The sequence below is a fragment of the Mustela lutreola genome, chromosome 8 (genome assembly GCF_030435805.1).
Source record: "Mustela lutreola isolate mMusLut2 chromosome 8, mMusLut2.pri, whole genome shotgun sequence".
Classification (NCBI taxonomy): Eukaryota; Metazoa; Chordata; class Mammalia; order Carnivora; family Mustelidae; genus Mustela; species Mustela lutreola.
The window spans coordinates 41,622,361-41,645,268 of record NC_081297.1 but is presented as its reverse complement, the minus strand read 5'-3'; the positions used below and the strand labels follow the sequence as shown (position 1 = coordinate 41,645,268).

Below are 22,908 nucleotides of genomic sequence, written 5' to 3'. Positions count from 1 at the left end.
ATTCTTTAGATTACAAAAATATTCATTAGGGTAAAATAAAATCCTGGAAATAATGTGCTCCTAAATAAACAACATCATAGAATCATAAATTAAGTTGTGGATCATCTAAGGCAGCTCCATCATTTTACAGATGATGAAAATACTTCTCCCCTTAGGCTTGCTAACCTTCATCTTCATAATTATTTTCTAGAGATTATCAGTGTTACAGACTTACGTTAAAGACAGTTTATTGAAACTGTTCCAAACCTTGGTATAATCAGTTCTGTGTCTGTGATTGAATTAAGAGAACTAAGGAGAAGGTGGTCAAAGTTATTATTTCTTATTTTGTGATTCACAGCTTTGAGTTGGATGATGATTTCACTGCCATGTATAAAGGTCAGTTCCCATTCTCAGCCTTTATTATCTCTGATAGAAGTACTCCTTTGTGAGTGCGTTAATTAAGTTCTCTTCTTTGGCTTTCAGTTCTAGATGTGGTAAAGGCTCACAAGGATTCCTGGCCCTTTTTAGAACCTGTGGATGAATCCTATGCCCCAAACTATTACCAGATTATTAAGGTAGAGGCTACCTATGCAGTTATACTTACCATGGTGTTTTTTTCTTTCTTGACTTTTGTTGCTGGTTTTGTTTAAAGTTCACCTGTTATTCCTTGAGAATCAGGGTTGCTGGGTAGTATATGCTGGGCTCCTGAGCATCTCATAGTGGTATGATTTCCTTGCCTCATAAGGACTAGGAGGTGTTTTTTTCTCCAACGTGTTATAATTTAGTGTGTCTTATTTTAGGTCCCCATGGATATTTCAAGCATGGAGAAGAAACTGAACGGAGGTTTATACTGTACCAAGGAGGAATTTGTAAATGACATGAAGACTATGTTCAGGAATTGTCGAAAATATAATGGGGAAAGTAGTGGTAAGTAGGGAAGGAGTTTGCTATGGATACACTTACTATCCATATCAACCAAGAACAGAATACCTTCTTTTTTAGAAATACACAAAAACAGAAGTGCATCTCTTTTAGAAAGGATTTAGACCTTTCACTGAGACTGTAAACAAAATGTACATTTAAAGCCATGGGATTGGCCACTCTGACTACTTACACAACATGTGCCAAAACCACGTCTATCCTATGTGACAAAAGATTGTATCTAGTGGCTAACTGGGCTTAGGTTATTTTTCATTATTGTAGAGACCAGGCTGGATTTAGATCGTACTGCACTTCCTTAAACAGAGACTGCTAACTACTGACCAGATTGACCCTAGATTCTTAAATCATCTTGAGAAGTCCACAGAGTAGATCTCCAATTACAAAGAATGTATGGCTCCAAGTGTAGAAACGTGTACTCATGTATACAGTAGCTCAAATGCTTTAGCTTAAAAACTAAGCAGCTTTGGGACACATGGGTGTCTCTGTCAGTTAAGGACCTGACTTTTTTTTTTTTTTTAAAGATTTTATTTATTTATTTGACAGACAGAGAGAGAGGGGGAAAGCAGGCTCCCTGCCGAGCAGAGAGCCCGATGCAGGGCTCAATCCCAGGACCCTGGGACCATGACCTGAGCTGAAGACAGAGGCTTTAACCCACTGAGCCACCCAGGCGCCCCAAGGACCTGACTTTTGATTCTGGGTCAGGGTTAGGGTTATCATCTAAGGGGTCATGAGGGTTCCTGGGTGGCTCAGTGGATTAAGCCTCTGCCTTTGGCTCAGGTCATGATCTCAGGGTCCTGGGATCAAGCCCCACATTGCATCAGGCTCTCTGCTCAGCAGGGAGCCTGGTTCCTCCTCTCTCTGCCTGCCTCTCTGCCTCCTTGTGATCTCTGTCAAATAAATAAAATCTTAAAAAAAAAAAAAAAAAGGTGGGGGGGGATCATGAGCTCAAGCCCCGCATGCAGCCCTGCATTCAGCAGAGTCCACTTAAGATTCTCTTTCTCCCGCTCCCTCCCCTAGTTTCACTCTCCCTCTCAAATAAATAAGTCTTTTTAAAAGAAGACAAAACTTAGTAGCTTCAGTGACTGTGTTCAATAATGCTGTGATTTAGCCTTGAAGAATTAAATCTGTCTTGGTTTAAGTTAAGAATCTGATACCAGGGCACCTGGATGGTTCAGTGGGTTGGGCCGCTGCCTTTGGCTCGGGTCATGATCTCAAGGTCCTGGGATCAAGTCCTGCATCGGGCTCTCTGCTCGGCAGGGAGCCTGCTTCCCTCTTACTCTCTCTGCCTGCCTCTCTGCCTATTTGTGATATCTCTCTGTCAAATAAGCAATTAAAATCTTAAAAAAAAAAAAAAAAATGATACCAGCCGTACAGTCTAGAGCCTATTAGAGCAAAAACAGTATCTTCTCCTTCTTGTGTCCTTAGCTGCACAACCTAATATCACTTGAGTTGAATTAAGCTCCAGAGTTTACCCAAAAGGCATCTTTTATTGTTTGTTGGTAAGAGAATTGTCTTTTATGTCCCATAAAAGCTCTCTCTGGAAGTCAATCCTTGTATCTTCCCATAGAATATACCAAGATGTCTGATAATTTAGAGAGATGTTTCCATCGGGCAATGATGAAGCATTTTCCTGGTGAAGATGGAGACACAGATGAAGAATTTTGGATCAGAGAGGATGAAAAGCGAGAGAAAAGGCGGAGCCGGGCTGGACGAAGCGGTGGAAGCCATGTTTGGACCCGCTCCAGGGACTCTGAAGGGCCCAGCAAGAAACAGCAGCCTGTGGAGAATGGAGGAAAGTCCTTGCCGCCTGCCCGCAGAACTTCCTCTTCTGGGGATAATCAAAGTAGCAGTTCCACACAACTCCCTCGGGAGCTGGGCACCTCAAATGGCCGAGGCTTTTCTCGTCCCCTACATTATGGTGGGATGCCTAACCAGGCACCCCTTTTAAACCAGATGGTAAGGAATAGCTTAAAATTCAACAGTAGTTTCCCCTAGTTCGTGAATTCGAACAGAAGTGAAGCCTTGTTAATTAGTTTCTTTTCCAAAGTAATTTTTCCATATATGAATGATTTTGTTTCTCCTCACCTGTCCTTTCTTTATTCATTCTTCCTCTTATTTTAAATCTTCTTTTAGTCAGTCTGATGCACTGTCAAGGTAGGTAGAAGTGGGAATTTTAAAAACTCTTTTCCTGTACAAAGCACAGACTACACATAGTACATAAAATATACAGCATATCTATGCAATTAAAATTTCATGTGGAGGGGGCAATTGGGGAAAAATTGGCTTACAAGGCTCTTGGGGAAGAGGAACTAAGGAAAAAGAGATTAAGAAACACCAGGTTTTTTTCTATCCTGCAGGGAGAGATAGCTTTGGGCCCCAGAACTAGCCCCAATCTGGGTGAGTTTATATGCTAGCATTCTGCAGGAACGGCCTTGTTTTTTACCTAATATCTTCTGTGCTTCCTCTTTTTTTCCCTCTCCTCCTGCCTTTACTCAACGCTCTCCAGAGGCCAGCAGTACCAGGAACATTTGGCCCTCTTCGAGGATCAGATCCTGCCAATTTATATGTCTCCTCTAGGGTCCCAGAACCACACCCTGGAGAACCTATGCAGCAGCATCAGCCTTTTGCCGTGCAGGTAAGCAGCCTACTCAGAATACACAAATGCAAAGGGCTTCACAGATACACTTCAAAAGTACAGTCTCTTACCAGGTTAAATTTAATTCATTATCTTCCATTATTTAGAGTCTGTTATTGTACATTAAGCACTTTATTCTGTGGATCTACTAATCTCTGCTTCCTTCTGTTTTCTTGTTGCCAGCCTCCTGTTGGAATTAACAACCACCGAGGACCCAGGCTAGGCACTCCAGAGGAGAAGCAAGTGTGTGGGGGGCTGACACACCTCAGTAATGTGGGATCACATTCTGGATCTTTGCAGCTTAGACAGATGGGTGGCACTAGTCAGGATGGCAATATTTATCCCCCGACTCAATTCCAGTCAGGATTTATTCCTCCGAGGCATGGTGGGGCTCCAGCCCGACCCCCAGACTTTCCTGAAAGCTCAGAAATTCCTCCTCCCAGCCACATGTACCGATCGTACAAGTATCTGAATCGAGTACACACCGCTGTCTGGAATGGAAACCATGGTGCTACAAACACAGGACCCTTGGGCACAGATGAGAAGCCCCCCATGGGGCCAGGACCCTCTCACCAGCCTCGAGCTCTTGGTCATATGATGGATTCCCGAGTGATGAGACCTGCTCTTCCCCCAAACCAGTGGACTGAACAATCAAGTTTTCTACCTCATGGAGTTGCTTCTTCAGGGTATATGCGACCACCCTGTAAATCTGGTGGACATCGGTTACAGCCACCTCCAGCCCCAACACCAAGTTCTCTTTTTGGAGCACCTTCCCATGCTCTGCGGGGGGTGCAAGGAGGGGACTCCATGATGGACAGCCCAGAGATGATTGCCATGCAGCAGCTCTCTTCCCGAGTTTGCCCACCAGGTGTGCCTTACCACCCCCAACAGCCTACACCCCCCCATTTATCTGGCCCTTTTTCACAGGTAGCTCACTCGACATCAGTAAGTGTGTCAGCCCCCAAGCCTACCTTGGGGAACCCTGGCAGGACACAGGATAGCAGTGAAACACAAGAGCCTGAGAATGACCGAGGTAATTTACACCATCATTTTTGTCTGATGTCTAACATTTAAACCATTAATTCATGAGAAATCTTTTTTACCAAGACTGTCAAACTTCTTTCTAGCTTCTTGAACTACTCATTCAGGGTTGAGTGAATCATAGTATTGGTCCAGAGATCTGAAAAGATTTCTGGTAGTGATGTAGTCCTTACTGTACTGTGCAGTCTTCTTGAGACTTGTAAATAGAGTAAATCAGTTCTCAGAACGCGCTTTGAGTTTGCAGCATTTTTTTTTTAACAGAGAGAGATTGCAAGTAGGCAGAGAGGCAGACAGAAGCAGGGGAGGCAGGCTCCCCATTGAGCAGACCCCAATGTGGGGCTTGATCCAAAGACCCTGAGAACATGACCCGAGCCGAAGGCAGAGGCTTAACCCACTGAGCCACCCAGGCACCCCTTGCTGCTGTTATATTACACTTGTTTACACAGATGGAAAATCCGAGATACAAAGCTATTTGCCTTCAACTCGCTAGTAAGTGATGGAGCTGAGATTTGTATCCATACCCACTTGATCCACCATCCATGCTCTCAACCACTACATCATCAAAGTGCCATTAAAAATGACCCTCTTGGGGGACGCCTGGGTGGCTCAGTTGGTTAAGCAGCTGCCTTCGGCTCAGGTCGTGATCCCGGCGTCCTGGGATCGAGTCCCACATCGGGCTCCTTGCTCCGCAGGGAGCCTGCTTCTCCCTCTGACTCTGCCTTCCACTCTGTCTGCCTGTGCTTGCTCTCGCTCGCTCTCTCTCTGACAAATAAATAAATAAAATCTTAAAAAAAAAAAAAAAAAAAAAAAAATGACCCTCTTGGGATGGGGGGTCAGGAGAGGGTGGTGGTGGGGTTATGGACATTGGGGAGGGTATGTGCTATGGTGAGTGCTGTGAAATGTGTAAACCTGGCGATTCGCAGACCTGTACCCCTGAGGATAAAAATACATTATATGTTTATTTAAAAAATTAAAAAATAACCTTCTTAAAAATTATCATTATAGGATAAGTTTTCAGTACTTAAAGTCTAATTATTCCCATTCTTCTATTCCTGGGACACATGTTTATAGCTACTAAGAAGCAAAGCTTGAAGGGAGTTCTTAGAAATATCTTAGGCTCAGGTCATGATCCCCAGGTCCTGGGATTGAGCCTCATGTTGTACTCCCTGCTCATTGGGAGTCTGCTTCTCCCTTTGCTCCTCCCCGCTGCTTGTGCTCTCGCTCGCTCTCTCTCACTCTCTTGTTGTCTCTCAAATAAGCAAATAAAATCTTTAAAAAGGGTGAGAGATTAACCTGAATATTGAGAAGATGAATACTATTTGTAATTAGTGCTTGTTTGTAGGATAGATGTCCACCATGTATATTATTTTTTTCAATATATGAATGGAGAGGGGCATGTGGGTGGCTCAGTCACTTAAGCATCTGACTCGTGATTTAGGGTCAGGTCATGATCTCAGGGTTATGGGGTCAAGCCCTGCTTCAGGCTCTGTGCCCAGCATGGACTCTGCTTTAGAATCTCTCCATCTGCCCCTCCCCTATTTGCACTCATACTCTCTCTCAGTAAATAAAATCATTTTAAAAAAGGAAGACTGATCAGATATGAATAGTCCATCTAAAATTGATGGTAGGCCTAGAACTCAGAATTAGTTTTTATTTTTATTTGTTTAGCTACGTACTAATACTTTTTTTTTTAAACTATAATTCCACTATAGTTAACGTACAGAGTTACTGTGATTCAGCACTTCAATACATTACTCAGTACTCCTTGTGATAAGTGTGCTCTTAATCTCCATCACCTATTTCACCCATCTTTCCACTGCCTCCCCTCTGTTAACCAACAGTTTGTTCTCTGTAGTTAAGAGTTTGGTTTTTGGTTTGTCTTTTTCTTTGTTCATTTGTTTTGTTTTTTAAATTTCACATATGACTGAAATCATATGGTATTTGTCTTTCTTTGATTTATTTCACTTAGCACTACACCCTTCATCCACATTAATGCAAATAGCAATATTCATTATTTTTGTGGCTGAGTAATAGTCCATTGTGTATACATACCACCTCTATCCATCCATCTTTCAGTAGACACAGGCTTCCATATCTTGACTATTGTAGATAGTGCTACAGTAAACATAGGGATGCATATAAACCTTTTCAAATTAGTGTTTCATGTTCTTTGGATAAATACCCAGTAGTGGAATTACTGCTAATTCTGTTTTTATTTTTTTGAATTACATCCATACTATTTTCCAGAGTGGCTGCACCAGTTTGCATTCCCACCAACAGTGTCCGAGGGTTCATTTTTCTCTACATCCTCACCAACATTTTTATTTTCTTATGGTTTTTTTATTTTAGCCATTCTGGTGGGTGTGAAGTGATATCTCATTGTGGTTTCGATTTGCATTTCCTTTATGATAAGTGATGTTGAGCATCTTTTCATGTGTCCTTTGGCTATCTAAATGTCTTATTTGAAGAAATGCATGTTCATGTCTTCTGCCCATTTTTAATTGGATTATTTGGGTTTTGGTTGTTGAGTTCTACCAGTTCTTTATATTTTGGATACTAACCCTTTATCAGATACATCATTTGCAAATGTCTTAACCTATTTCCTTTTAGTTTTATCGATTTGCTCTGCAGAATCTTTCTATTTTCAGGTAGTCCCAGTACTTAATTTTTGCTTTTGTTTCCATTGCGTCTGGAGACCTGTCTATCCTCTTTTGCAAGTGGTTGTTCAGTTCTCTGAGCACCATTTGTTGAAGAGACTGTCTTTTTCACATTGCATATCCTTGCCTCCTTTGTGAAGGATTAATTGACCATATAATTGTGGGTTCATTTCTGGGCTGTTTTGTTCCCCTGATCTATGTGTCTTTTTTTGTGCCACTATGATTCCGTTTTGGTTATGACCACTTTGTACTGTAGCTTGATATCTGGGACTGGGACAGCTCCACCTTTGTTTTTCTTTGTCCTGACTGCTTTGCCTATTTGGGGTCTTTTGTGGTTCCATACAAAGTTTAATTCTATTTCTGTGAAAAATGCTGTTGGTGTTTTAATAGAGATTATATTGAATTTATAGATTGCTTTGGGTGACATGGACATCTTAACAATATCTGTTCTTTTTTTTTTTTTTTTTAAGATTTTATTTGTTTATTTGAGAGAGATAGAGAGAGAGAGAGGATGAGTGGAGGGAGGGACAGGAGGAGAGGCAGGCTTCCAGCTGAGCAGGGAGCCCAGTGTGGGAGGGAGCCCAGGTTTCTGGGATCATGACCCGAGCTGAAGGCAGACCCTTAACCAACTGAGCCACCCAGGTGTCCCAACCTCCGTGTACTTTTGTTCTTTCCAGATTTCTTCTTGTGGTAGATTTCTAGTTTGATAACGTTATGATCAGAAAAGATGCATGGTATGACTTCAGTCTTTTCAAATTTGTTGAGATTTGTTTTGTGACCTACTATTTGATCTCTTCTAGAGAATGTTCCGTATGCACTTGAAAGGAGTATGTATTTTGATGTTTTAGGATGGAATGTTTAGAATGTTTTTGTTAGATCCAGATGGTATGTCATTCAGAAAGCCGCTGGCCGGACACCTGGGTGACTAAGTCAGTTAAGCATCTGACTCTTGATTTCAGCTCAGGTAATGAGATTGAGCCTGGTGTCAGGCTCACTGCTGGGTATGGAACCTTCTTAAGATTCTCTCTGTCAAGGAGCACCTGGTAGGTCAGTCAGTTAAGCCTCTGACTTATGTCATGATTGCAGGTTCCTGTGGTCAAGCCCAGCATCAGGCTCTGTGCTCATCAAGGAGTCTGCTTCTCCCTGTCCTTCAGCCTCTGTCCCCACTTGTTTCTGTTTTCTCTCTCTCAAATAAATAAAATCTTAAAAAAAAAAAAAAAACCTCACCCAAGATTCTTTGTCCCTCTGCCTCTCCCCAACTCTAAAAAACAAAATAAAAGCTATTCCTTCCTTGTTGATTTTCTGCTTGGATGATCTGTCCATTGATATACGTGAGGTGTGAAATTCCCCTGCTATTACTATATTCCTATCAATTACTATCTCTATGTTTGCGATTAGCTACTTTATGTATTTGGATGCTCCCTGTTTGGTACATAAGTATTTTACTATTGCTACATCTTCTTCTTGAATCTTCCCTTTATGATTTTGTAGTGTCCTTCTTTTTTTCCTTTTTATAGTCTTTGTGTAAAGTTTTTTTTGTACCTGGGTGGCTCAGTCATTAAGCAGCTGCCTTAGGTTCAGGTCATGATCAAGTCCTGGGATCAAGCTCCACATCAGACTCCCTGCTCAGCGGGAAGCCTGCTTCTCCCTCTCCCTCTCCCCCTGCTTATATTCCCTCTCTTGCTGTCTCTCTGTCAAATAAATAAATAAAAATATTTTAAAAATATAAAATCTATCTAAATATAAAAAATATAAAATATAAAATCAAATTTATAAATATTGCTATCTCGGATTTCTTTTGACATCCATTTGCATGATAAATTCTCTATCCCTTTTCTTTCAGTCTGCTTATGTTTTTCACTCTGAAATGAGTCTCTCATAGGCACCATATAGAAGGTTCTTTTTTTTAATCCATTCCATCACCCTATATCTTTTGATTGTAACATTTAGTCCATTTACATTCAGAATAGTTATTGGTAGGTATGTACATGGTGATATTATTACTTGTTTAATGGATATATTTGTAGTTCTCTGTTCCTTTCTTCTCTTCTGTCATGGTTTGCTGGTGTTTTATAGTGAATCCAAGTATACTTGGATTCCTTTCTCTGTATTTTTTGCATATCAGTTACTGGTTTTTGATCTGTGGTTACTATTAGATATATATATACCATCTTCTGCATATAGCAGTCTGTATTAAGCTGATGGTCACTTAAGTTTGAACCTGTTCTTTATTGCCATCATGCCTCCACAACTCCCCCAGGTTTTAGGTATGTGGAGTCATACTTCATATCCTTTTATTTTATGAATCACTTGACTGATTTTTCTAGATCATTTTACTGCTTTTGTGCTTCCTACTTTTCTTATTCCTGCTTATGGTCTTTCCTTCCCACTCAGAGTTCCCTTTAACATTTCTGATAGGTTTGGTGTAGTGGTGTAGTGGTGCCAAACTTTTGTTTGTCGGGGAAACTCTCCTAGTCTGGATGCTACCCTTGCTGGATAAATAATTCTTTGCTGCTGGTGTTTTTTTTTTCTTGCAGCACTTTCAGCACTATCCTCACATTCCCTTCTAGCCTGTAAAGTTTCTGTGGAAAAATGAGCTTATAGTCTTAGAGGGTTTCTCTTTTATATAACTATTTTCTTTTTGTCTTTCTTACTTTAAAAATTCTTCTCACTACATTTTTGTCTTTTTAATTCCTGTGTGTTTTCATGTTGACCTCCTTGAGTTGATTTTGTTGGGGCATCTCTGTGCCTCCTGGATCTGGATTTCTGTTTCCTTCCCAGATTCAGGAAGTTTTCAGCTATTATTTCTTCAAAATGATTTTATTCCCCCCTTCTCTCCTGGGATCCATATAATGTCATTATTATTACATGTGATGGTTGTTACTGAGTTCTCTAAGTCTGTTTTCTTTTTTTTTTCACCTATTCAGTTTAATCGCATTCTGTCTTGCAAGTTTCTGATTCTTTCTTCTTCCTCTAGTGTACTATTAATCCATTGTAGTGTATTTTTAATTTCAGTTATTGTGTTCTTTATTTCTTTTTTTTTTTTTTTTTTTTTAAGATTTTATTTATTTATTTGACAGAGAGAGATCACAAGTAGGCAGAGAGGTAGACAGAGACAGAGAGGAGGAAGCAAGCTCCCTGCAGAGCAGAGAGCCCGATGCGGGACTTGATCCCAGGACCCCAAGATCATGACCTGAGCCGAAGGCAGTGGCTTAACCCACTGAGCCACCCAGGCGCCCCGTGTTCTTTATTTCTGATTTGTTCTTTTTTTGTTTTCTATCTTTCTTGAGGGTCTCTTTGAGGTCCCCCACTCCTTTCTCAGGTCCAGTGAAGATCTCTGTGACCATTACTTTAAATTCTCTATCAGGCATATTACTTACTTCCATTTCATTTCGTTCTCTTGCTGTGATTTTTGTCCTGATCTTTCCTTTGGGACATACTCCTCATCTCTTCATTTTATCTGACTCTCTGTGTCTGTTTCTGTGTGTTAGGAAAATCAGCTGTGTCCTCTGCTCTTGGAAGTAATGGCCTTGTGAAGAAGAGGTCCTATAGTGCCCTGCAGTACAATCCCCTGTTCATAACCTGGCGCTTCAGGGGTTTCTCCTGTGTGTAGTGTGTGCATCCTGCTGTTGTGACTGAACCACATTTGCCTTCAGTCCAGTCATGTGCAGTGGCTCTGCCTTTTGTAGGCAGGGTTTGATCCCTGTGTTGTTAGTGGGCCAATCTGGTGCCACCCTGGGCTTGAGTTGAGTCAGACCAGGCATTTGCCAGAGGTGAAGTAGCACCAGACTTCTGGGTGCTTTCCCGTGTTGTCCTCCGAGAAGCTTCCATTGGTGAGGGTGGCTTTCAGTCAAAATAGCTGTCTGCCCCCTGCCCAGTGCGGGGGGCCTCAATGGCACTATTACGTGTGGTTATCTTCCCTTTTCTCCAGGGAAGGAGTCTCTCTGGAGGGGTGGGGTGCTGGTCCTTTTCCTGGCTGCTTGCACCTCTCCAGGCTTGCGGCACCGCTTTGGGTGGGCTCCAGCTAAGGGCATATTGAAGGTGCCAGGTCAACAGGAAAATGCGGGAACAGGCCCATGGAGGGCCAGGAAGCTCTGCATCAGTCCACTGCAGAAGAGCACTGCAGTTGCCCAGGCTTGGATGGAGAGGATATTTCTGTAGGCAAACGTTGGGGAGGGCAAACTGTTCTGCTATGTAACCAGTGTTGGCCCTACACTGGTTCCTGCAGTTGTCCCTCTATCTAGGCTGGGAGCAGAGGAGGAAAATGGTGTTGACCAGGTCTTTTGTTCATAGAGAGGTCTCCCAAATATCCCTGCCCCTCCAATATACACTCATTAGTAAATAAATCTCCTTTCCACATATGTCAGGTATTTTTCACACTGCTGCTTCTATGCTCAATCTCCATGGCACTGTTGTACTGTCTCTTTAAGGGCAGGGACTCTACCATCCTGGCTCTCACAAAGCTGAGCCCCCTGAGTTTTTTGGGTTTTTTGGTGGGGTTTTTTTTTAAGATTTTATTTATTTATTTGACAAAGATCACAAGTAGGCAGAGAGGCAGGCAGAGAGAGAGGAGGAAACGGGCTCCCCTGCCAGGCAGAGAGCCCGATGTGGGTTGATATGGGGTTTGATCCCAGGACCCTGAGATCGTGACCTGAGCTGAAAGCAGAGGCTTTATCCCACTGAGCCACACAGGCACCCACCCCCACTGAGTTTTAATAAGATGTTAATAAGCCCCCAGATTCTTGGGCCCCTTTGGTTTTCAAAGCCAAATGTTAGAGAGATTGATTTTACCCATTCAGTTCCCCCATACCTGGGGTTCCTGTCTTGGGATCTCCTCTGCCCTCTTCTCCGTGCTGGTGCACAGAGGACAATCCCAAGGATCCACTTGGCTCCTGACAACATCTCTGTCTTTCACACCCTCTGTGATGTGGCCTCTGCTCTACATTTAGCTATGGAGAGTCTGTTTCGACAGTCTTCCAAGTCTTTTCCTTGGTTATTTATACTGATATGGGTGTTACCTAGTTATCTAGTTGTATTCATGAGAGGAGATGAGCTTAGGATCCTCCTACCCTGCCATCTTCCCCAACCTAGTCTTTCTTTTTTTTTTTTTTTTTTTTTTTTTTTTATTCATTTGAGAGAGAGAATGAGAAGCAGGCTCCCCACAGCAGGGAACCCGATTTGGGACTCAATCCCAGGACCCTGGGATCAGGACCTGAGCCAAGGGCAGATGCTTCACCAGCTGAGCCACCCAGCGCCCCTGCTCAGCGGTGTTCATTCTGAGGGAAGGCCTGTTTTGTGACTACCAGGTCTAGCTAATCAGTCTAATACTGATTTCAAATGGGGTCTGGAATTCACCCTCTGGTGAAACTGTGAATAAGTCTGTTTGTTAGTTTCCATGTTTTATGTTGATAAAATAATGAGAAGTATAGATTTAAATTTTGTTGTATAACTTTTACCTTTGATTTTTCAACCAGCACTAGTTAATTAGTTGACTGAGATTTTAGTGGGTCTTTAAAAGTTGTAATGTATGAATCTTTAATCTTATCTTTATGATCTGTTTTTACATCCGTTTTTAGAATTGTATTTAGATCACACCTGAGCAACAACTCTGTTCTACTTGAAAAAATTATTAAAAAAATAAGACCATATTTCTGGTCTGACACAATAACAATGTAAAGAATCCTGAGTTTGTAATTAAGCATTTGAGTCTAGTAAATTAATTTATTTGTGTGTTGTAAATTTCTGTTGTGTACAAGTACTAAGATTGATGGGGAAGGAAACAAAGTCCGTGCTGCTGTGGAACATACGTTCTGATGGCGCAGACGTCAGGAGGCAGCCCTCTTGATATAGATCCATCATGTTCTGGTTCTTATTGATCTCCATACAGGACATGCATATACCTGAATTACCTCAGGCTCACACAGCACAGCAAGAGAGAGGCAGGGACATCTCCATTCTTTGCCAGACTTTATGAGTAGCTATAGATGTGCTAGGTCTTACTTCCTGGTCTATAAGGAGGAGTTTACAAAGGCCTCAACATCATGAATCCTTTCAGGGACTCAAAAGTTTTAGCTGATGCTTGAATTGCCATATATCCACCTCAGCCCCACCTGTCCCTGACTGCCTTCATGTTCTTTTCACTACCATCCCCATCAGTATTGTCATTTCAGCTACTGAATTACTCTTTTGTTCTGCATTTTTCTTACAGCAGATCCCTTGACTGGGCTTGAGGAGAAACCACCAAACATGGGTGCTTCAGAGGGGATGTACCTCAAACAGCTACCTCACCCTACACCTCCCTTGCAGACTGACTGTACCAGGCAGAGCTCACCACAAGAAAGGGAAACAGAGGGCCCAGAGCTCAAAAGCAACTCCTCAGAATCTGGCGACAACTGGAAGGCAACAAAGAGCAAGAACACATGGCCCACAGAGAGTGGCTCTACCAGTCCAGCCTCTCAGGGGTGTATGCAAGACCTCTCCACTCTGGCAGAGAGAGTGGCTCTCCCCGAAAACGGACTGATTGTTGAAGCATCCCCTTGTGGCTCAGAAGGGAAAGGCCTTGGTGGTAGTGGTTCAGAAAAGCCACTCTGCCCCAAAGGCAAAGTGCTACCAGAAACCATCCCATGTACAAGGCAGAACCCAGCCACACCTCCCAACACAGACCCCAGTCTGATGGGAGGCGCTGTAAGCCAGTTTTCCCCCTTGTACATGCCTGGCCTGGAATACCCAAATTCAGCTACACATTACCACATCAGTCCAGGCCTGCAAGGTTTGGGCCCTGTGATGGGAAGTAAACCCTCAGTGTCCCATCCTCAGCATTTCCCCCCTAGGGGCTTTCAGTCTAACAACCCTCATTCTGGAGTCTTTCCCCAGTATCGCCCCCACCAAGCAATGAGGTATTCCTACCAGTCACCACCTCAGCCTTCCTACCATCACTATCAGCGAACTCCTTATTATCCGTGTCCACAGGGCTTTTCTGACTGGCAGAGACATCTTCATCCCCCAGGAAGTCCAAGTGGGCTCCCACCACCTAATCCAGCCCCCCCATCAAGGCCCCTCTTCTCAGATAAGAGCACCTTGACTAATCTGCAAGGCTGTGATACACTGAATGCTGCCTTAACTTCCCCAACCCAAATGGATGCAGTGGCTGCTAAAGTAGTCTCAACTGATGGGCAGAATCCCGGTCCAGAGGAAGACAAGCTAGATGAATCTGTAGAGAGGCCAGAGAGTCCCAAAGAGTTTTTAGACCTGGACAACCATAACGCAGCTACCAAGCGGCAAAGCTCATTGTCAGCAAGCGAGTATCTTTATGGAACTCCTCCTCCACCTCTGAGTTCAGGGATGGGATTTGGTTCATCAACTTTCCAGCCTCATGGCGTGATGCTACAGACGGGGCCTCCTTACACACCTCAGAGGCCCACCAGTCATTTCCAGCCCAGGGCTTACACTTCCCCCGTGACTGCTCAACCGCCTCACCATCCAGTGGCTGCCCAGCCCAACGGCCTCTCTCAGGAAGGCCCCATCTATCGCTGCCAAGAAGAGGGCCTGGGTCACTTTCAAGCTGTAATGATGGAACAAATTGGCACTGGAAGTGGAATAAGGGGACCTTTCCAGGAAATGTACAGACCATCAGGGTAAGATTACATTAAATGGTTTTTTTGGTTTTTGTTTTTTGTTGGGTTGTTTTGGTTTGGTTTTTTCCTGAGAAAAGAATAGATGTTAGTTTTAGAAAGAAAAATGGCCTTAGAAATGAAGGTGATAACCTTTAATGGTCTGTGTCTAAGGAAAGCATGGGAATCCTTGCTGGAGACTTAATAGAAATGTTGCTGCCTTAGAGTCCGATTTTATCTTTGGCATTTTTTTCCCTCATGAAAGTGAACTGGCATGTAAATGACTGTTCAGTTAAGTTTTGAGACGGGAAACGTCAGAACCACAGTTGGAGAGCCATAAGCAGAGGTGTCCACATTGCTGCTAAGTTCAGATACTCTGGTCAAGGTAAAATATGTCTCTCTCAAACCTTGAGGTTGAGGGAGGTCATCTGTAATGTTCAGGTTTTATCCCTTACCTCTCACTTCTCCCCCTAACACTGAATAAAGAAACGGGTTTATCCAGAATTAAAACAAGTCAAATACAGTCTCGTTGAGAATTTTCCAAATAATGATGTTTTTAAGACTCAGTGAGGTGATCTGTGAACCAGGAGATTTTCAAATATGTAGTATATAAAAGATGTTTAAATGAAGTTGTTTACATTAAGGTTATGAAGCCTAATCTCAAAACCAGTACCATCCAACTTAAGCACTAATGTGCCCCTTTTAGTGCCAGCCTAAGCTTACCTCCAAGACCTCTTCCACATTTAACATTTTGCCATATTAATTTTATACCTCACTAAATATGTTTGTTTTGTTTCCTTGTCTTTTCTTTTAAACCGTTGGGAAGGAAGTTGCAGACTTCATGACTGCATGCATCTGCTAGGGATAATGAAATTCTCCCGGAGCACAATATCAAACTGTTACTCCACCCGCAGAAAATAGCAGTGATAGTGGTTTAATGTAGAGTCCTTATTTAATTTCTCCAGTTGTCCCCAAAATGTCTTTTACAGCTGTGTTTGTTTTATCTCCCCTCCGCCAGCCAAGATCCATGTAAGGTTAACATTTGGTTGCTCTGTTTAGTCTCTTAATTTACAACGTGGATTCTATCTTTGTTTAGTTCCATTTTGTTTTCCAAAGATTTGAGGCAAGTTCTCACGTGTGATGTCCCAGATTTTGGATTCTTCTCATTGTTCCCTCCTGTTTGGAGTCCAGTTAAACCCATGTCAAGAGCCCTCCTAGGTGGTATCATGTACTGACTGCATCACACCTGGAGTTACAAAATGTTGCTTTCTTCTCATATCGATTCCATGATTGATTCCTAGATAATTAAGGCAGTATCTGCCTGAGATTTTAACTGAAGTATCTCTTTCCTTTCTAATTAGTATGTCTTCATTCATTCTTAACTGCTCTTTTCTTGTGGCTGTAGAATGCAAATGCATCCAGGCCAGTCACAGTCCTCGTTCCCAAAGACCCCAGCACCAGCAGCGTCCCAGGAAGAGCTTCCACCACATAAGCCCCCCACACTTCCTCTCGATCAGGTAAAAATTATCAAAACTTAGAACTTCTGTTGTGATTCCAGGGAGCAAGAAATGTTCATTGTGAGTTTATCGTGACTCTCAGAAAATCTTTTAAGGTGTCCTGTTAATAGAGGACCTTGAACTGGAAAGTGTTTCGTGTCCTACTACCAGCCTAGGAGAAAGGGCCACTCGGGCCCAGTGCTCCCAATGGATTCCACAGTGGGGAAAAAATGAGAAGATGACCTGGGAAGTAGCTTCTGTTTTGTTTTCCATGTGTTTCTCTTCTTGTGGTAACCAGCTGTTTGGGGATTGTTCAAGCTTCATTTTTCCAAATAGGCCACTAGCATTTATTTTGATATGATAGCTTCGTATTTTTTATCTCTTTCCACCTGTTTCATCTGAGAGAGACGATGCACTCGGGTTTTTAAAAGGAGCTCCCTTCAGGTGCTTCTTGTGTGCTAATCACTGCGTTCCGGCTCTCTCCACACACTCTCTCACTTCCCCTTCTTCCTTGACCACTGTGAAGTAATTGTCATCAGCAACATCAATTTCATCCCCTAGTGTGCGGGGAGGCCTACTGCTCCTGAGAGCTGAGGTTGGGGGTCTGTGTGCAGAGGTCTGGAACCTGATAGCCCACCCTCTGGAAGTAAACTGTGATGGCTAAAACAAGACCAAGCCACTTTCCCTGATGGAGAGGAACATGTACAGCTCTTTGGCTTATTGAATTACTTTAAACAACACAATTGTTAATTTTGCTTAATTGTCTTTAATTGTCTCTCAGAGCTAGTCCAAGGAGGAAATAAACCCCAAGGAAACAGAAAGCTGCACATGAAGACTGGAACATGGAGAATTTAGGGAAACGATCCCTGCCCATCTCTATTCCTGTTACCCTGCCACACCCCTTCATAGGGCATCCCATCTCGCCGTCCAAGAGCTGGAGCCTTTCCTGGAGCCTTAGAAGCATACTCCTTAGACTAACACCAGCTTGTAAAGGTCCTTGGTTGGGGATCCCTCGTTTGGCTGATGGTCAAGAACAAATGAACTGAAATTAGTCATGGCTGTTCTAAGTCCTGAGACTCTCGTTCAGGGAAAATCATCTTAAACTTGGGGGAGGGGGTCACACTTAAGAATGGAGTGGTGCTTCTGAACTTTCATGAGCAGCTAAACTCAGGTATATATTTGGGGAAGGGACTTCTCTTAGTATTCATGTGTTTGGAGCTGGGTCCAGTTTACAGAATTTTCATGTTGCCTTTTAAAAATAATTTTTGTTGTTAGTGGTGAATGTATTGTACATAAGTGGGAAGGGTGGGTGGGGATGTGGAAGAAATGGAAGTCCTAACTGTGGTGGGCACGAAGCACTAGAGTGATCCTTATCTGTTTACAATCATGTCACACTGAATACTTCTTGGGAGCTGGAGAAGAGGGTAGGAAAAGTTTACGCTTATAAATTGTCACTGTTTTTTCAGTGACTAGCTGTCCTTTGTTCGTTAAAGGACTTCTTTCCAATCAGCCCGAGGGTACCGTTGCACTGCCCCCTGACTGTTGAGTGTCTCAGTTTGGAGATGGAGTGCTCCTGCACGGCCTCCCAGAAACATCAGCCTAGAAGACAGTCTGCCTCTCATCCAGTGGCCCGGAGCCTGGATTTCAGAGAGCAGTGCCCTTCCTAATTTGCCACCAGCCCTACCAGATAGCTGTAAACCAGTATCAGGAATTGGGATCACTAGAGTGATTTGCTTATTAGAATATAAAATGAATCGTCCTCTTCACAGACCTGCTGGGCCTGTGATCTGGTAGACATCACACAAAGCTTTCTGGCACGAATCACATTTTGTGGAAGTGACTACTCAGGTTTGTATATGTTAGTATCAATAAAGAAATTGCACAGTTTTGAATAGGAAAAATGTATTCTATAGATTTACAGTTTGAATTTAGGAATATCTCAGTACATATAGTTTTAATTCATGTTAAGTGAATCATAGTAAAATAAGTCATGGTGATTTAAAATAGCTTTCAGGAACAAGTTCTTGGAAATCATTCGTCATATCTGTGATAGGAAACAATTCTACAGTATTAAATTACTTTGTTATGGTTTTAGAAGTGAATTACACTGGATTGTTCTTGTTTAGCATTCTGTATTTGATTTTAGCTGAGATGCCACCAAAGTTAGGACTCCTATGTTTTAAACTTCGAATATACCACAAAGGGGGAGGGGGGAACTAAGGAAAAATGCCCTGAAATTAACAGGTTTTTGTAAAGAATAGCGTATTTTTAAGCATGTCTTTGGGATAGTAGAAAAGCTTCCATATAATATTAATCTGCCCTAGTTTCTTAAAAATTCAGCCTTGTGAGGGGCCATTAGAATCTTTCCCTCCAATTCCAGCATCCTTGATGAAACATGGAACTATCATGTTTAAAGTTTGCTGTGCTATGCTATTTAGGAAAAGAAACAAATTGCAAACATCCATGTTATAGAGATGGAACCCAAGACACCAGCTCCGGTGTAAAGGAAACTCATACAAATAAGGGAAAGATTATTGAGCTGGCACTGTGGCTTATGGCTCAGGCAGGATTGAGAGTTGCGTAGGGAACACAGGAGCCTTTAAGATGTGATGTGCAAAAACACAGATTTTTTTCTGTAATAGACTCCAGTTTTAAATTTGATGTGCATTTAAGTGGAATGAATTTTGAGGCTGTGTTCTCATTTGGTCCTAATTCTGGTTAGAAAGCTGTCACTGGCATGATCTGGTTTGAAAGCATGAAGAGGTCAGTGCTGTCCCTGTAGGAAGAACATGGTTCAGCTCTTGAGCCTAGGATAAGTTCACATGGCCGATGGCATTACTCCTCCTGTTTTTGTGTCTGTGTAGAAGCAGGGAGGAGAGAAAGACCAACTGGTCTTGATAGCTGGCTCAGGTCTAGTTAGAGTCGGTCTAGACCCAGAGCTTTCTGCCACCGACAGCCTTCATCTTCTCACATGAACATTGGTGTGAGAGAGAGGCCTTTGGCTGCTGCCTGACATAAGTAGCCACAGGACCTGTTCCTCTGGTGCTGAGGTTGGAGGCATTGCTTTGTGCTAAAGGACCCTGGGGTGTGGGGAGGAGTGGACCATAAGCAATAGTTGGGCTGATCTGTGCCCATTCCCCCCCCCCCCGCCCCAGCCCCCGTTCGAGGTAACCTTTTCTCCTCTCCCAGCCCCTTACCCCGTTACCTGTTCCTAGAGAAAAGCTGTGAACAATATAGGAAGAAATCAGTCAATTCTTTTATCCTGAGCCTGCCTTCTTTCGTATATAGAGAGGTTAGAAAATGTTAAGGAAGAACAATATCAAGAACTGAACTACTGTATCATAACACTGGGAGCAAGGGCAACAGCAGACTTGCCAACCTGGTTGTGCCCCATGTGGGAGCTGGGTCCTTCATTACAGGTACCAGCAGTCAGGAGCTGCAAGACTGCAGGAGCACATGTGACCATGGAGCTGCTGGGACCTGCTGAGCACTCCTCCCCCAAGCAGGACCTATTCTTCTCTCTTATCTTTGTCCTCTGGCACTTCTCTACCCAAGTGTCTTAAACAGATGCAGATCCATTTGCCCTCTTCTCCATGAGGGGGTGGTGGTGTGTGATATGTTTTAACTGGAAAGTAGTGTGTGAGGAGGTCCTAAAAATGGTCCGCTGTCGGGCTAGGACTCTCACATGGTGTCCTCGGGTCAGCTCTCAGGAGTCCCCAGGAGCAGGGAGCTGGGCTCCACGGGAAATGAGGAAACTCGCACACCTGTCTGATTGAACAGTCCTGGCTAGCCTTTATTAGCATTGTTAATAAGTTAGGATCTTTTCCCCTAAGACCCAGGAGGAATAAACACCCCAGAAAGAAAAGTAAAGCTTTTTGAAAGGTTTCTGGTTTGGGTTTCTTGTTTGTTTTTCCCTCAGAGTCTGTTCTTTTAAAAAGTAGTTGTTGGCTGAAATTTATTATGGTAGATACATGTGAAGAGTAAGGGCAAAATGTGAAGATTCTTGTTCATATAACTTCTTTCGTCCCACCTTCTAAAAATAAAATTAAAGCCACTCTTCCTCTCCTTAATCACACTGGTTTGGTTCAGTCAGTGCACATGAGCTTCTTAGTCACAATTCTTTTATTCCTGCTGAGCCCAAGCTCTCAGAAGACAAAACTCTGTTATGCTCCTCTTCGTGTTTATGTTCATTGAATACCTGAAGATCTGTAGGGGGTGTGTGCACCTTTGTTCACTCAGACCGCAGCTTTCAGTGTCGATTCACCGGGGCCTAGCGCTCAGACCTTGGAAATGCTTCTCATTACTAATAGGTGTCATTACCCCATGGCATGTGTCTCTTATCATTTATGGCAACTCCTGGAGTCAAAGAGGATGCAAAGTGCTGTCCAAAACATGCGAAATCCCAGTGTTGTGGTCATCACCGATGTCAGAAACAAGCTCTCGATCCATACCACTTGGTGGGATTTTCCTTCTCCCTTTTTCCTTTAATGAAAATTCAAATCTATAAATAATATACTGTCTTAAGACCTACCTAATCTGAAATTTCACAGCAAGTCTTACCTGAGCAGTCCCAGGACAAGGACAGTTACATAGTGTCAGAATGCTGACATGCTTTCAAAGAAATGAAGGCTTAGAGTTTTCGAGCATTATTGCTACCGCCTCCGCTCACCCCTGCTAGCTTCTGCATGGACCTCCAGTAAGGAAGTCAGCTCCGTGTGTGTCTGAGTTTAATGATTGTTCCACCTCGGGGGTTTCTGGAATGCAGTCCCGGCTAATAGCTTTCTGTTCAACACTCTAGTGAGAATACTGGGAATTTGGGTTGAGCACATAGAGGCTTTTATTCCTGGGCTCACATAACTGTCTAGGAACTAAGAATGTGATTGAGATTTGCTGCATGATAAGAAATCCTTTTTCCTTTTTTAGTGGGTTGGACTCTCTGTAATATGGAGCCTTAGGACACCAAGCCTTGCCCTGCTTTTCATTTGGGAAAACAGAACTTGAGTGAACATTTCTGCATATCATCTCTTATATGAAGCTGTGACACAAGCTTTGTCTCGAGGTTGGGTGTTTACCTGTCTCTGCTTTGTAGGTCTTTGCTAACCAGAAATTCAGAGGGGCTGTCTCCCCAGCTCGTCTTTATCTCTCACTGCGTACCAGGGGACTGACTGAACTTTTAAGTAGAAACGCCTGATAGCCAACTAATTGTCCTGCGTGTGTTTTTGGAAAGGGTGGGATGGGGTTGGGAACAGGGGGTGTGGATGTTGAGTTAAGTTATTGAAATGCTGAACCCCATTCGGTATCCTTCGTGTGACCCTTTTTCCCTAGCTAGGACTCAGGTACCTCACTCTCCTGCCTTGCACACAGCTCCTGGGAGCCCAGGCCAGTCTCCACCAGCCTGCGGCACACTGTCAGGGATTCTTTGCTTCTGCTGCAAAAGCCGTGTGAACTTTCCTGGCCAGTACTGGAAAGGGGAGTGCTATTTATTTTTATATTGTGTATATTTTGTCGTGGTCTGCTGATTCCCTGTTTCACTGAGAGCGACACTTACCTCAATAGTTAGTTCAATATTGTGTGTTTGGATAATTTTTTAAAAGAACTTTTTAAAAAGCTTTTTGATCCTCAGAGGTCTGTAGATTTATTTCCATATGAACTGGTTATTTTGTATAAAGTACATTCTTAAAATAGCAAGGCTCTGATATGTGTGAGTTGTGTGTGTCCATGTGTCACTTTTATCTTGGGGACAAAGGTTTGAACTAGACCCCAGCACCACCACCTAAAACATGGCCAGCCCGTTTCCCCTCAGGGCAGGTGGGCGGTGTAGGGGCAGGCAGTGGGGGTGGGCCCTGTACAGGTGAGGCTGGGCTGTGCTCTGCAGGGAACCTCAGAGCAGTACTAAAACCGGCTGGCAGTTCCACAAATGTCTAGGATGAGGTACTCCCCAGCTGGCCTCGTCCCAGCGCCACCCACACATCCCTAGCACTTGGTTACACACCTTTACACACTGCGTACACTACTTCTGCTCTCCTTCCAAAATCTCAGATGGACTAGGGTCCAGGAGGTAAAAAATTCAGCTTATCATAAGGGGACACCAGGCAGCTGGAGCCTGGGGTCTTGTGTGAATTACATGTGGCCAGAAGTGGGAGCTACAAGGCTACGTAAGCAGCTGCTTTATACCTGCCCCATTTATTTAGTTTTTATTTCCTTTTCCTAGGAAGGTTTTTGTTACAGGGGAGAAAGAGAATGGATAAAGTGGCCATCTTGGGGCACCTGACTGGCTCAGTCATGGAACATGTGACTCTTGATCTTGGGGTGGTGGGTTTGAGCCCCACTTAAGGTGGTAGGGCTTACTTGAAAAAAAGAAGAAATGGGGCACCTGGGTCGCTCAGTGGGTTAAGCCTCTGCCTTCGGCTCAGGTCATGATCCCAGGGTCCTGGGATCGAGCCCCACATTGGGCTTTCTGCTCTGCAGGGAGCCTGCTTCTTCTCTCTCTCTGCCTGCCTGCCTACTTGTGATCTCTGTCAGATAAATAAAGAAAAAATTTAAAAAAA

The 22,908-nt window shown here is 43.3% G+C and overlaps 1 protein-coding gene across 4 annotated transcripts in view; it reads left to right on the top strand.

Annotated features, from left to right (window-relative positions):
- Positions 1 to 17,651, top strand: part of LOC131838352 (chromatin remodeling regulator CECR2) — a 172,752-nt gene extending 155,101 nt beyond the window's left edge. For 2 of the 4 annotated variants that reach the window (XM_059184334.1, XM_059184332.1), the window contains 9 exons: positions 338 to 375; positions 463 to 554; positions 780 to 906; positions 2,489 to 2,877; positions 3,428 to 3,556; positions 3,740 to 4,589; positions 13,463 to 14,888; positions 16,270 to 16,381; positions 17,142 to 17,651. In XM_059184334.1, the coding sequence (XP_059040317.1) occupies positions 338 to 375; positions 463 to 554; positions 780 to 906; positions 2,489 to 2,877; positions 3,428 to 3,556; positions 3,740 to 4,589; positions 13,463 to 14,888; positions 16,270 to 16,381; positions 17,142 to 17,147 (3,169 nt within the window). In that variant the 3' untranslated portion in view covers positions 17,148 to 17,651. The remainder of the gene's footprint in view (positions 1 to 337; positions 376 to 462; positions 555 to 779; positions 907 to 2,488; positions 2,878 to 3,427; positions 3,557 to 3,739; positions 4,590 to 13,462; positions 14,889 to 16,269; positions 16,382 to 17,141) is intronic. The other 2 variants (XM_059184335.1, XM_059184333.1) reach the window with 2 other exon arrangements.
- Positions 17,652 to 22,908: the final 5,257 nt, after the last annotated feature.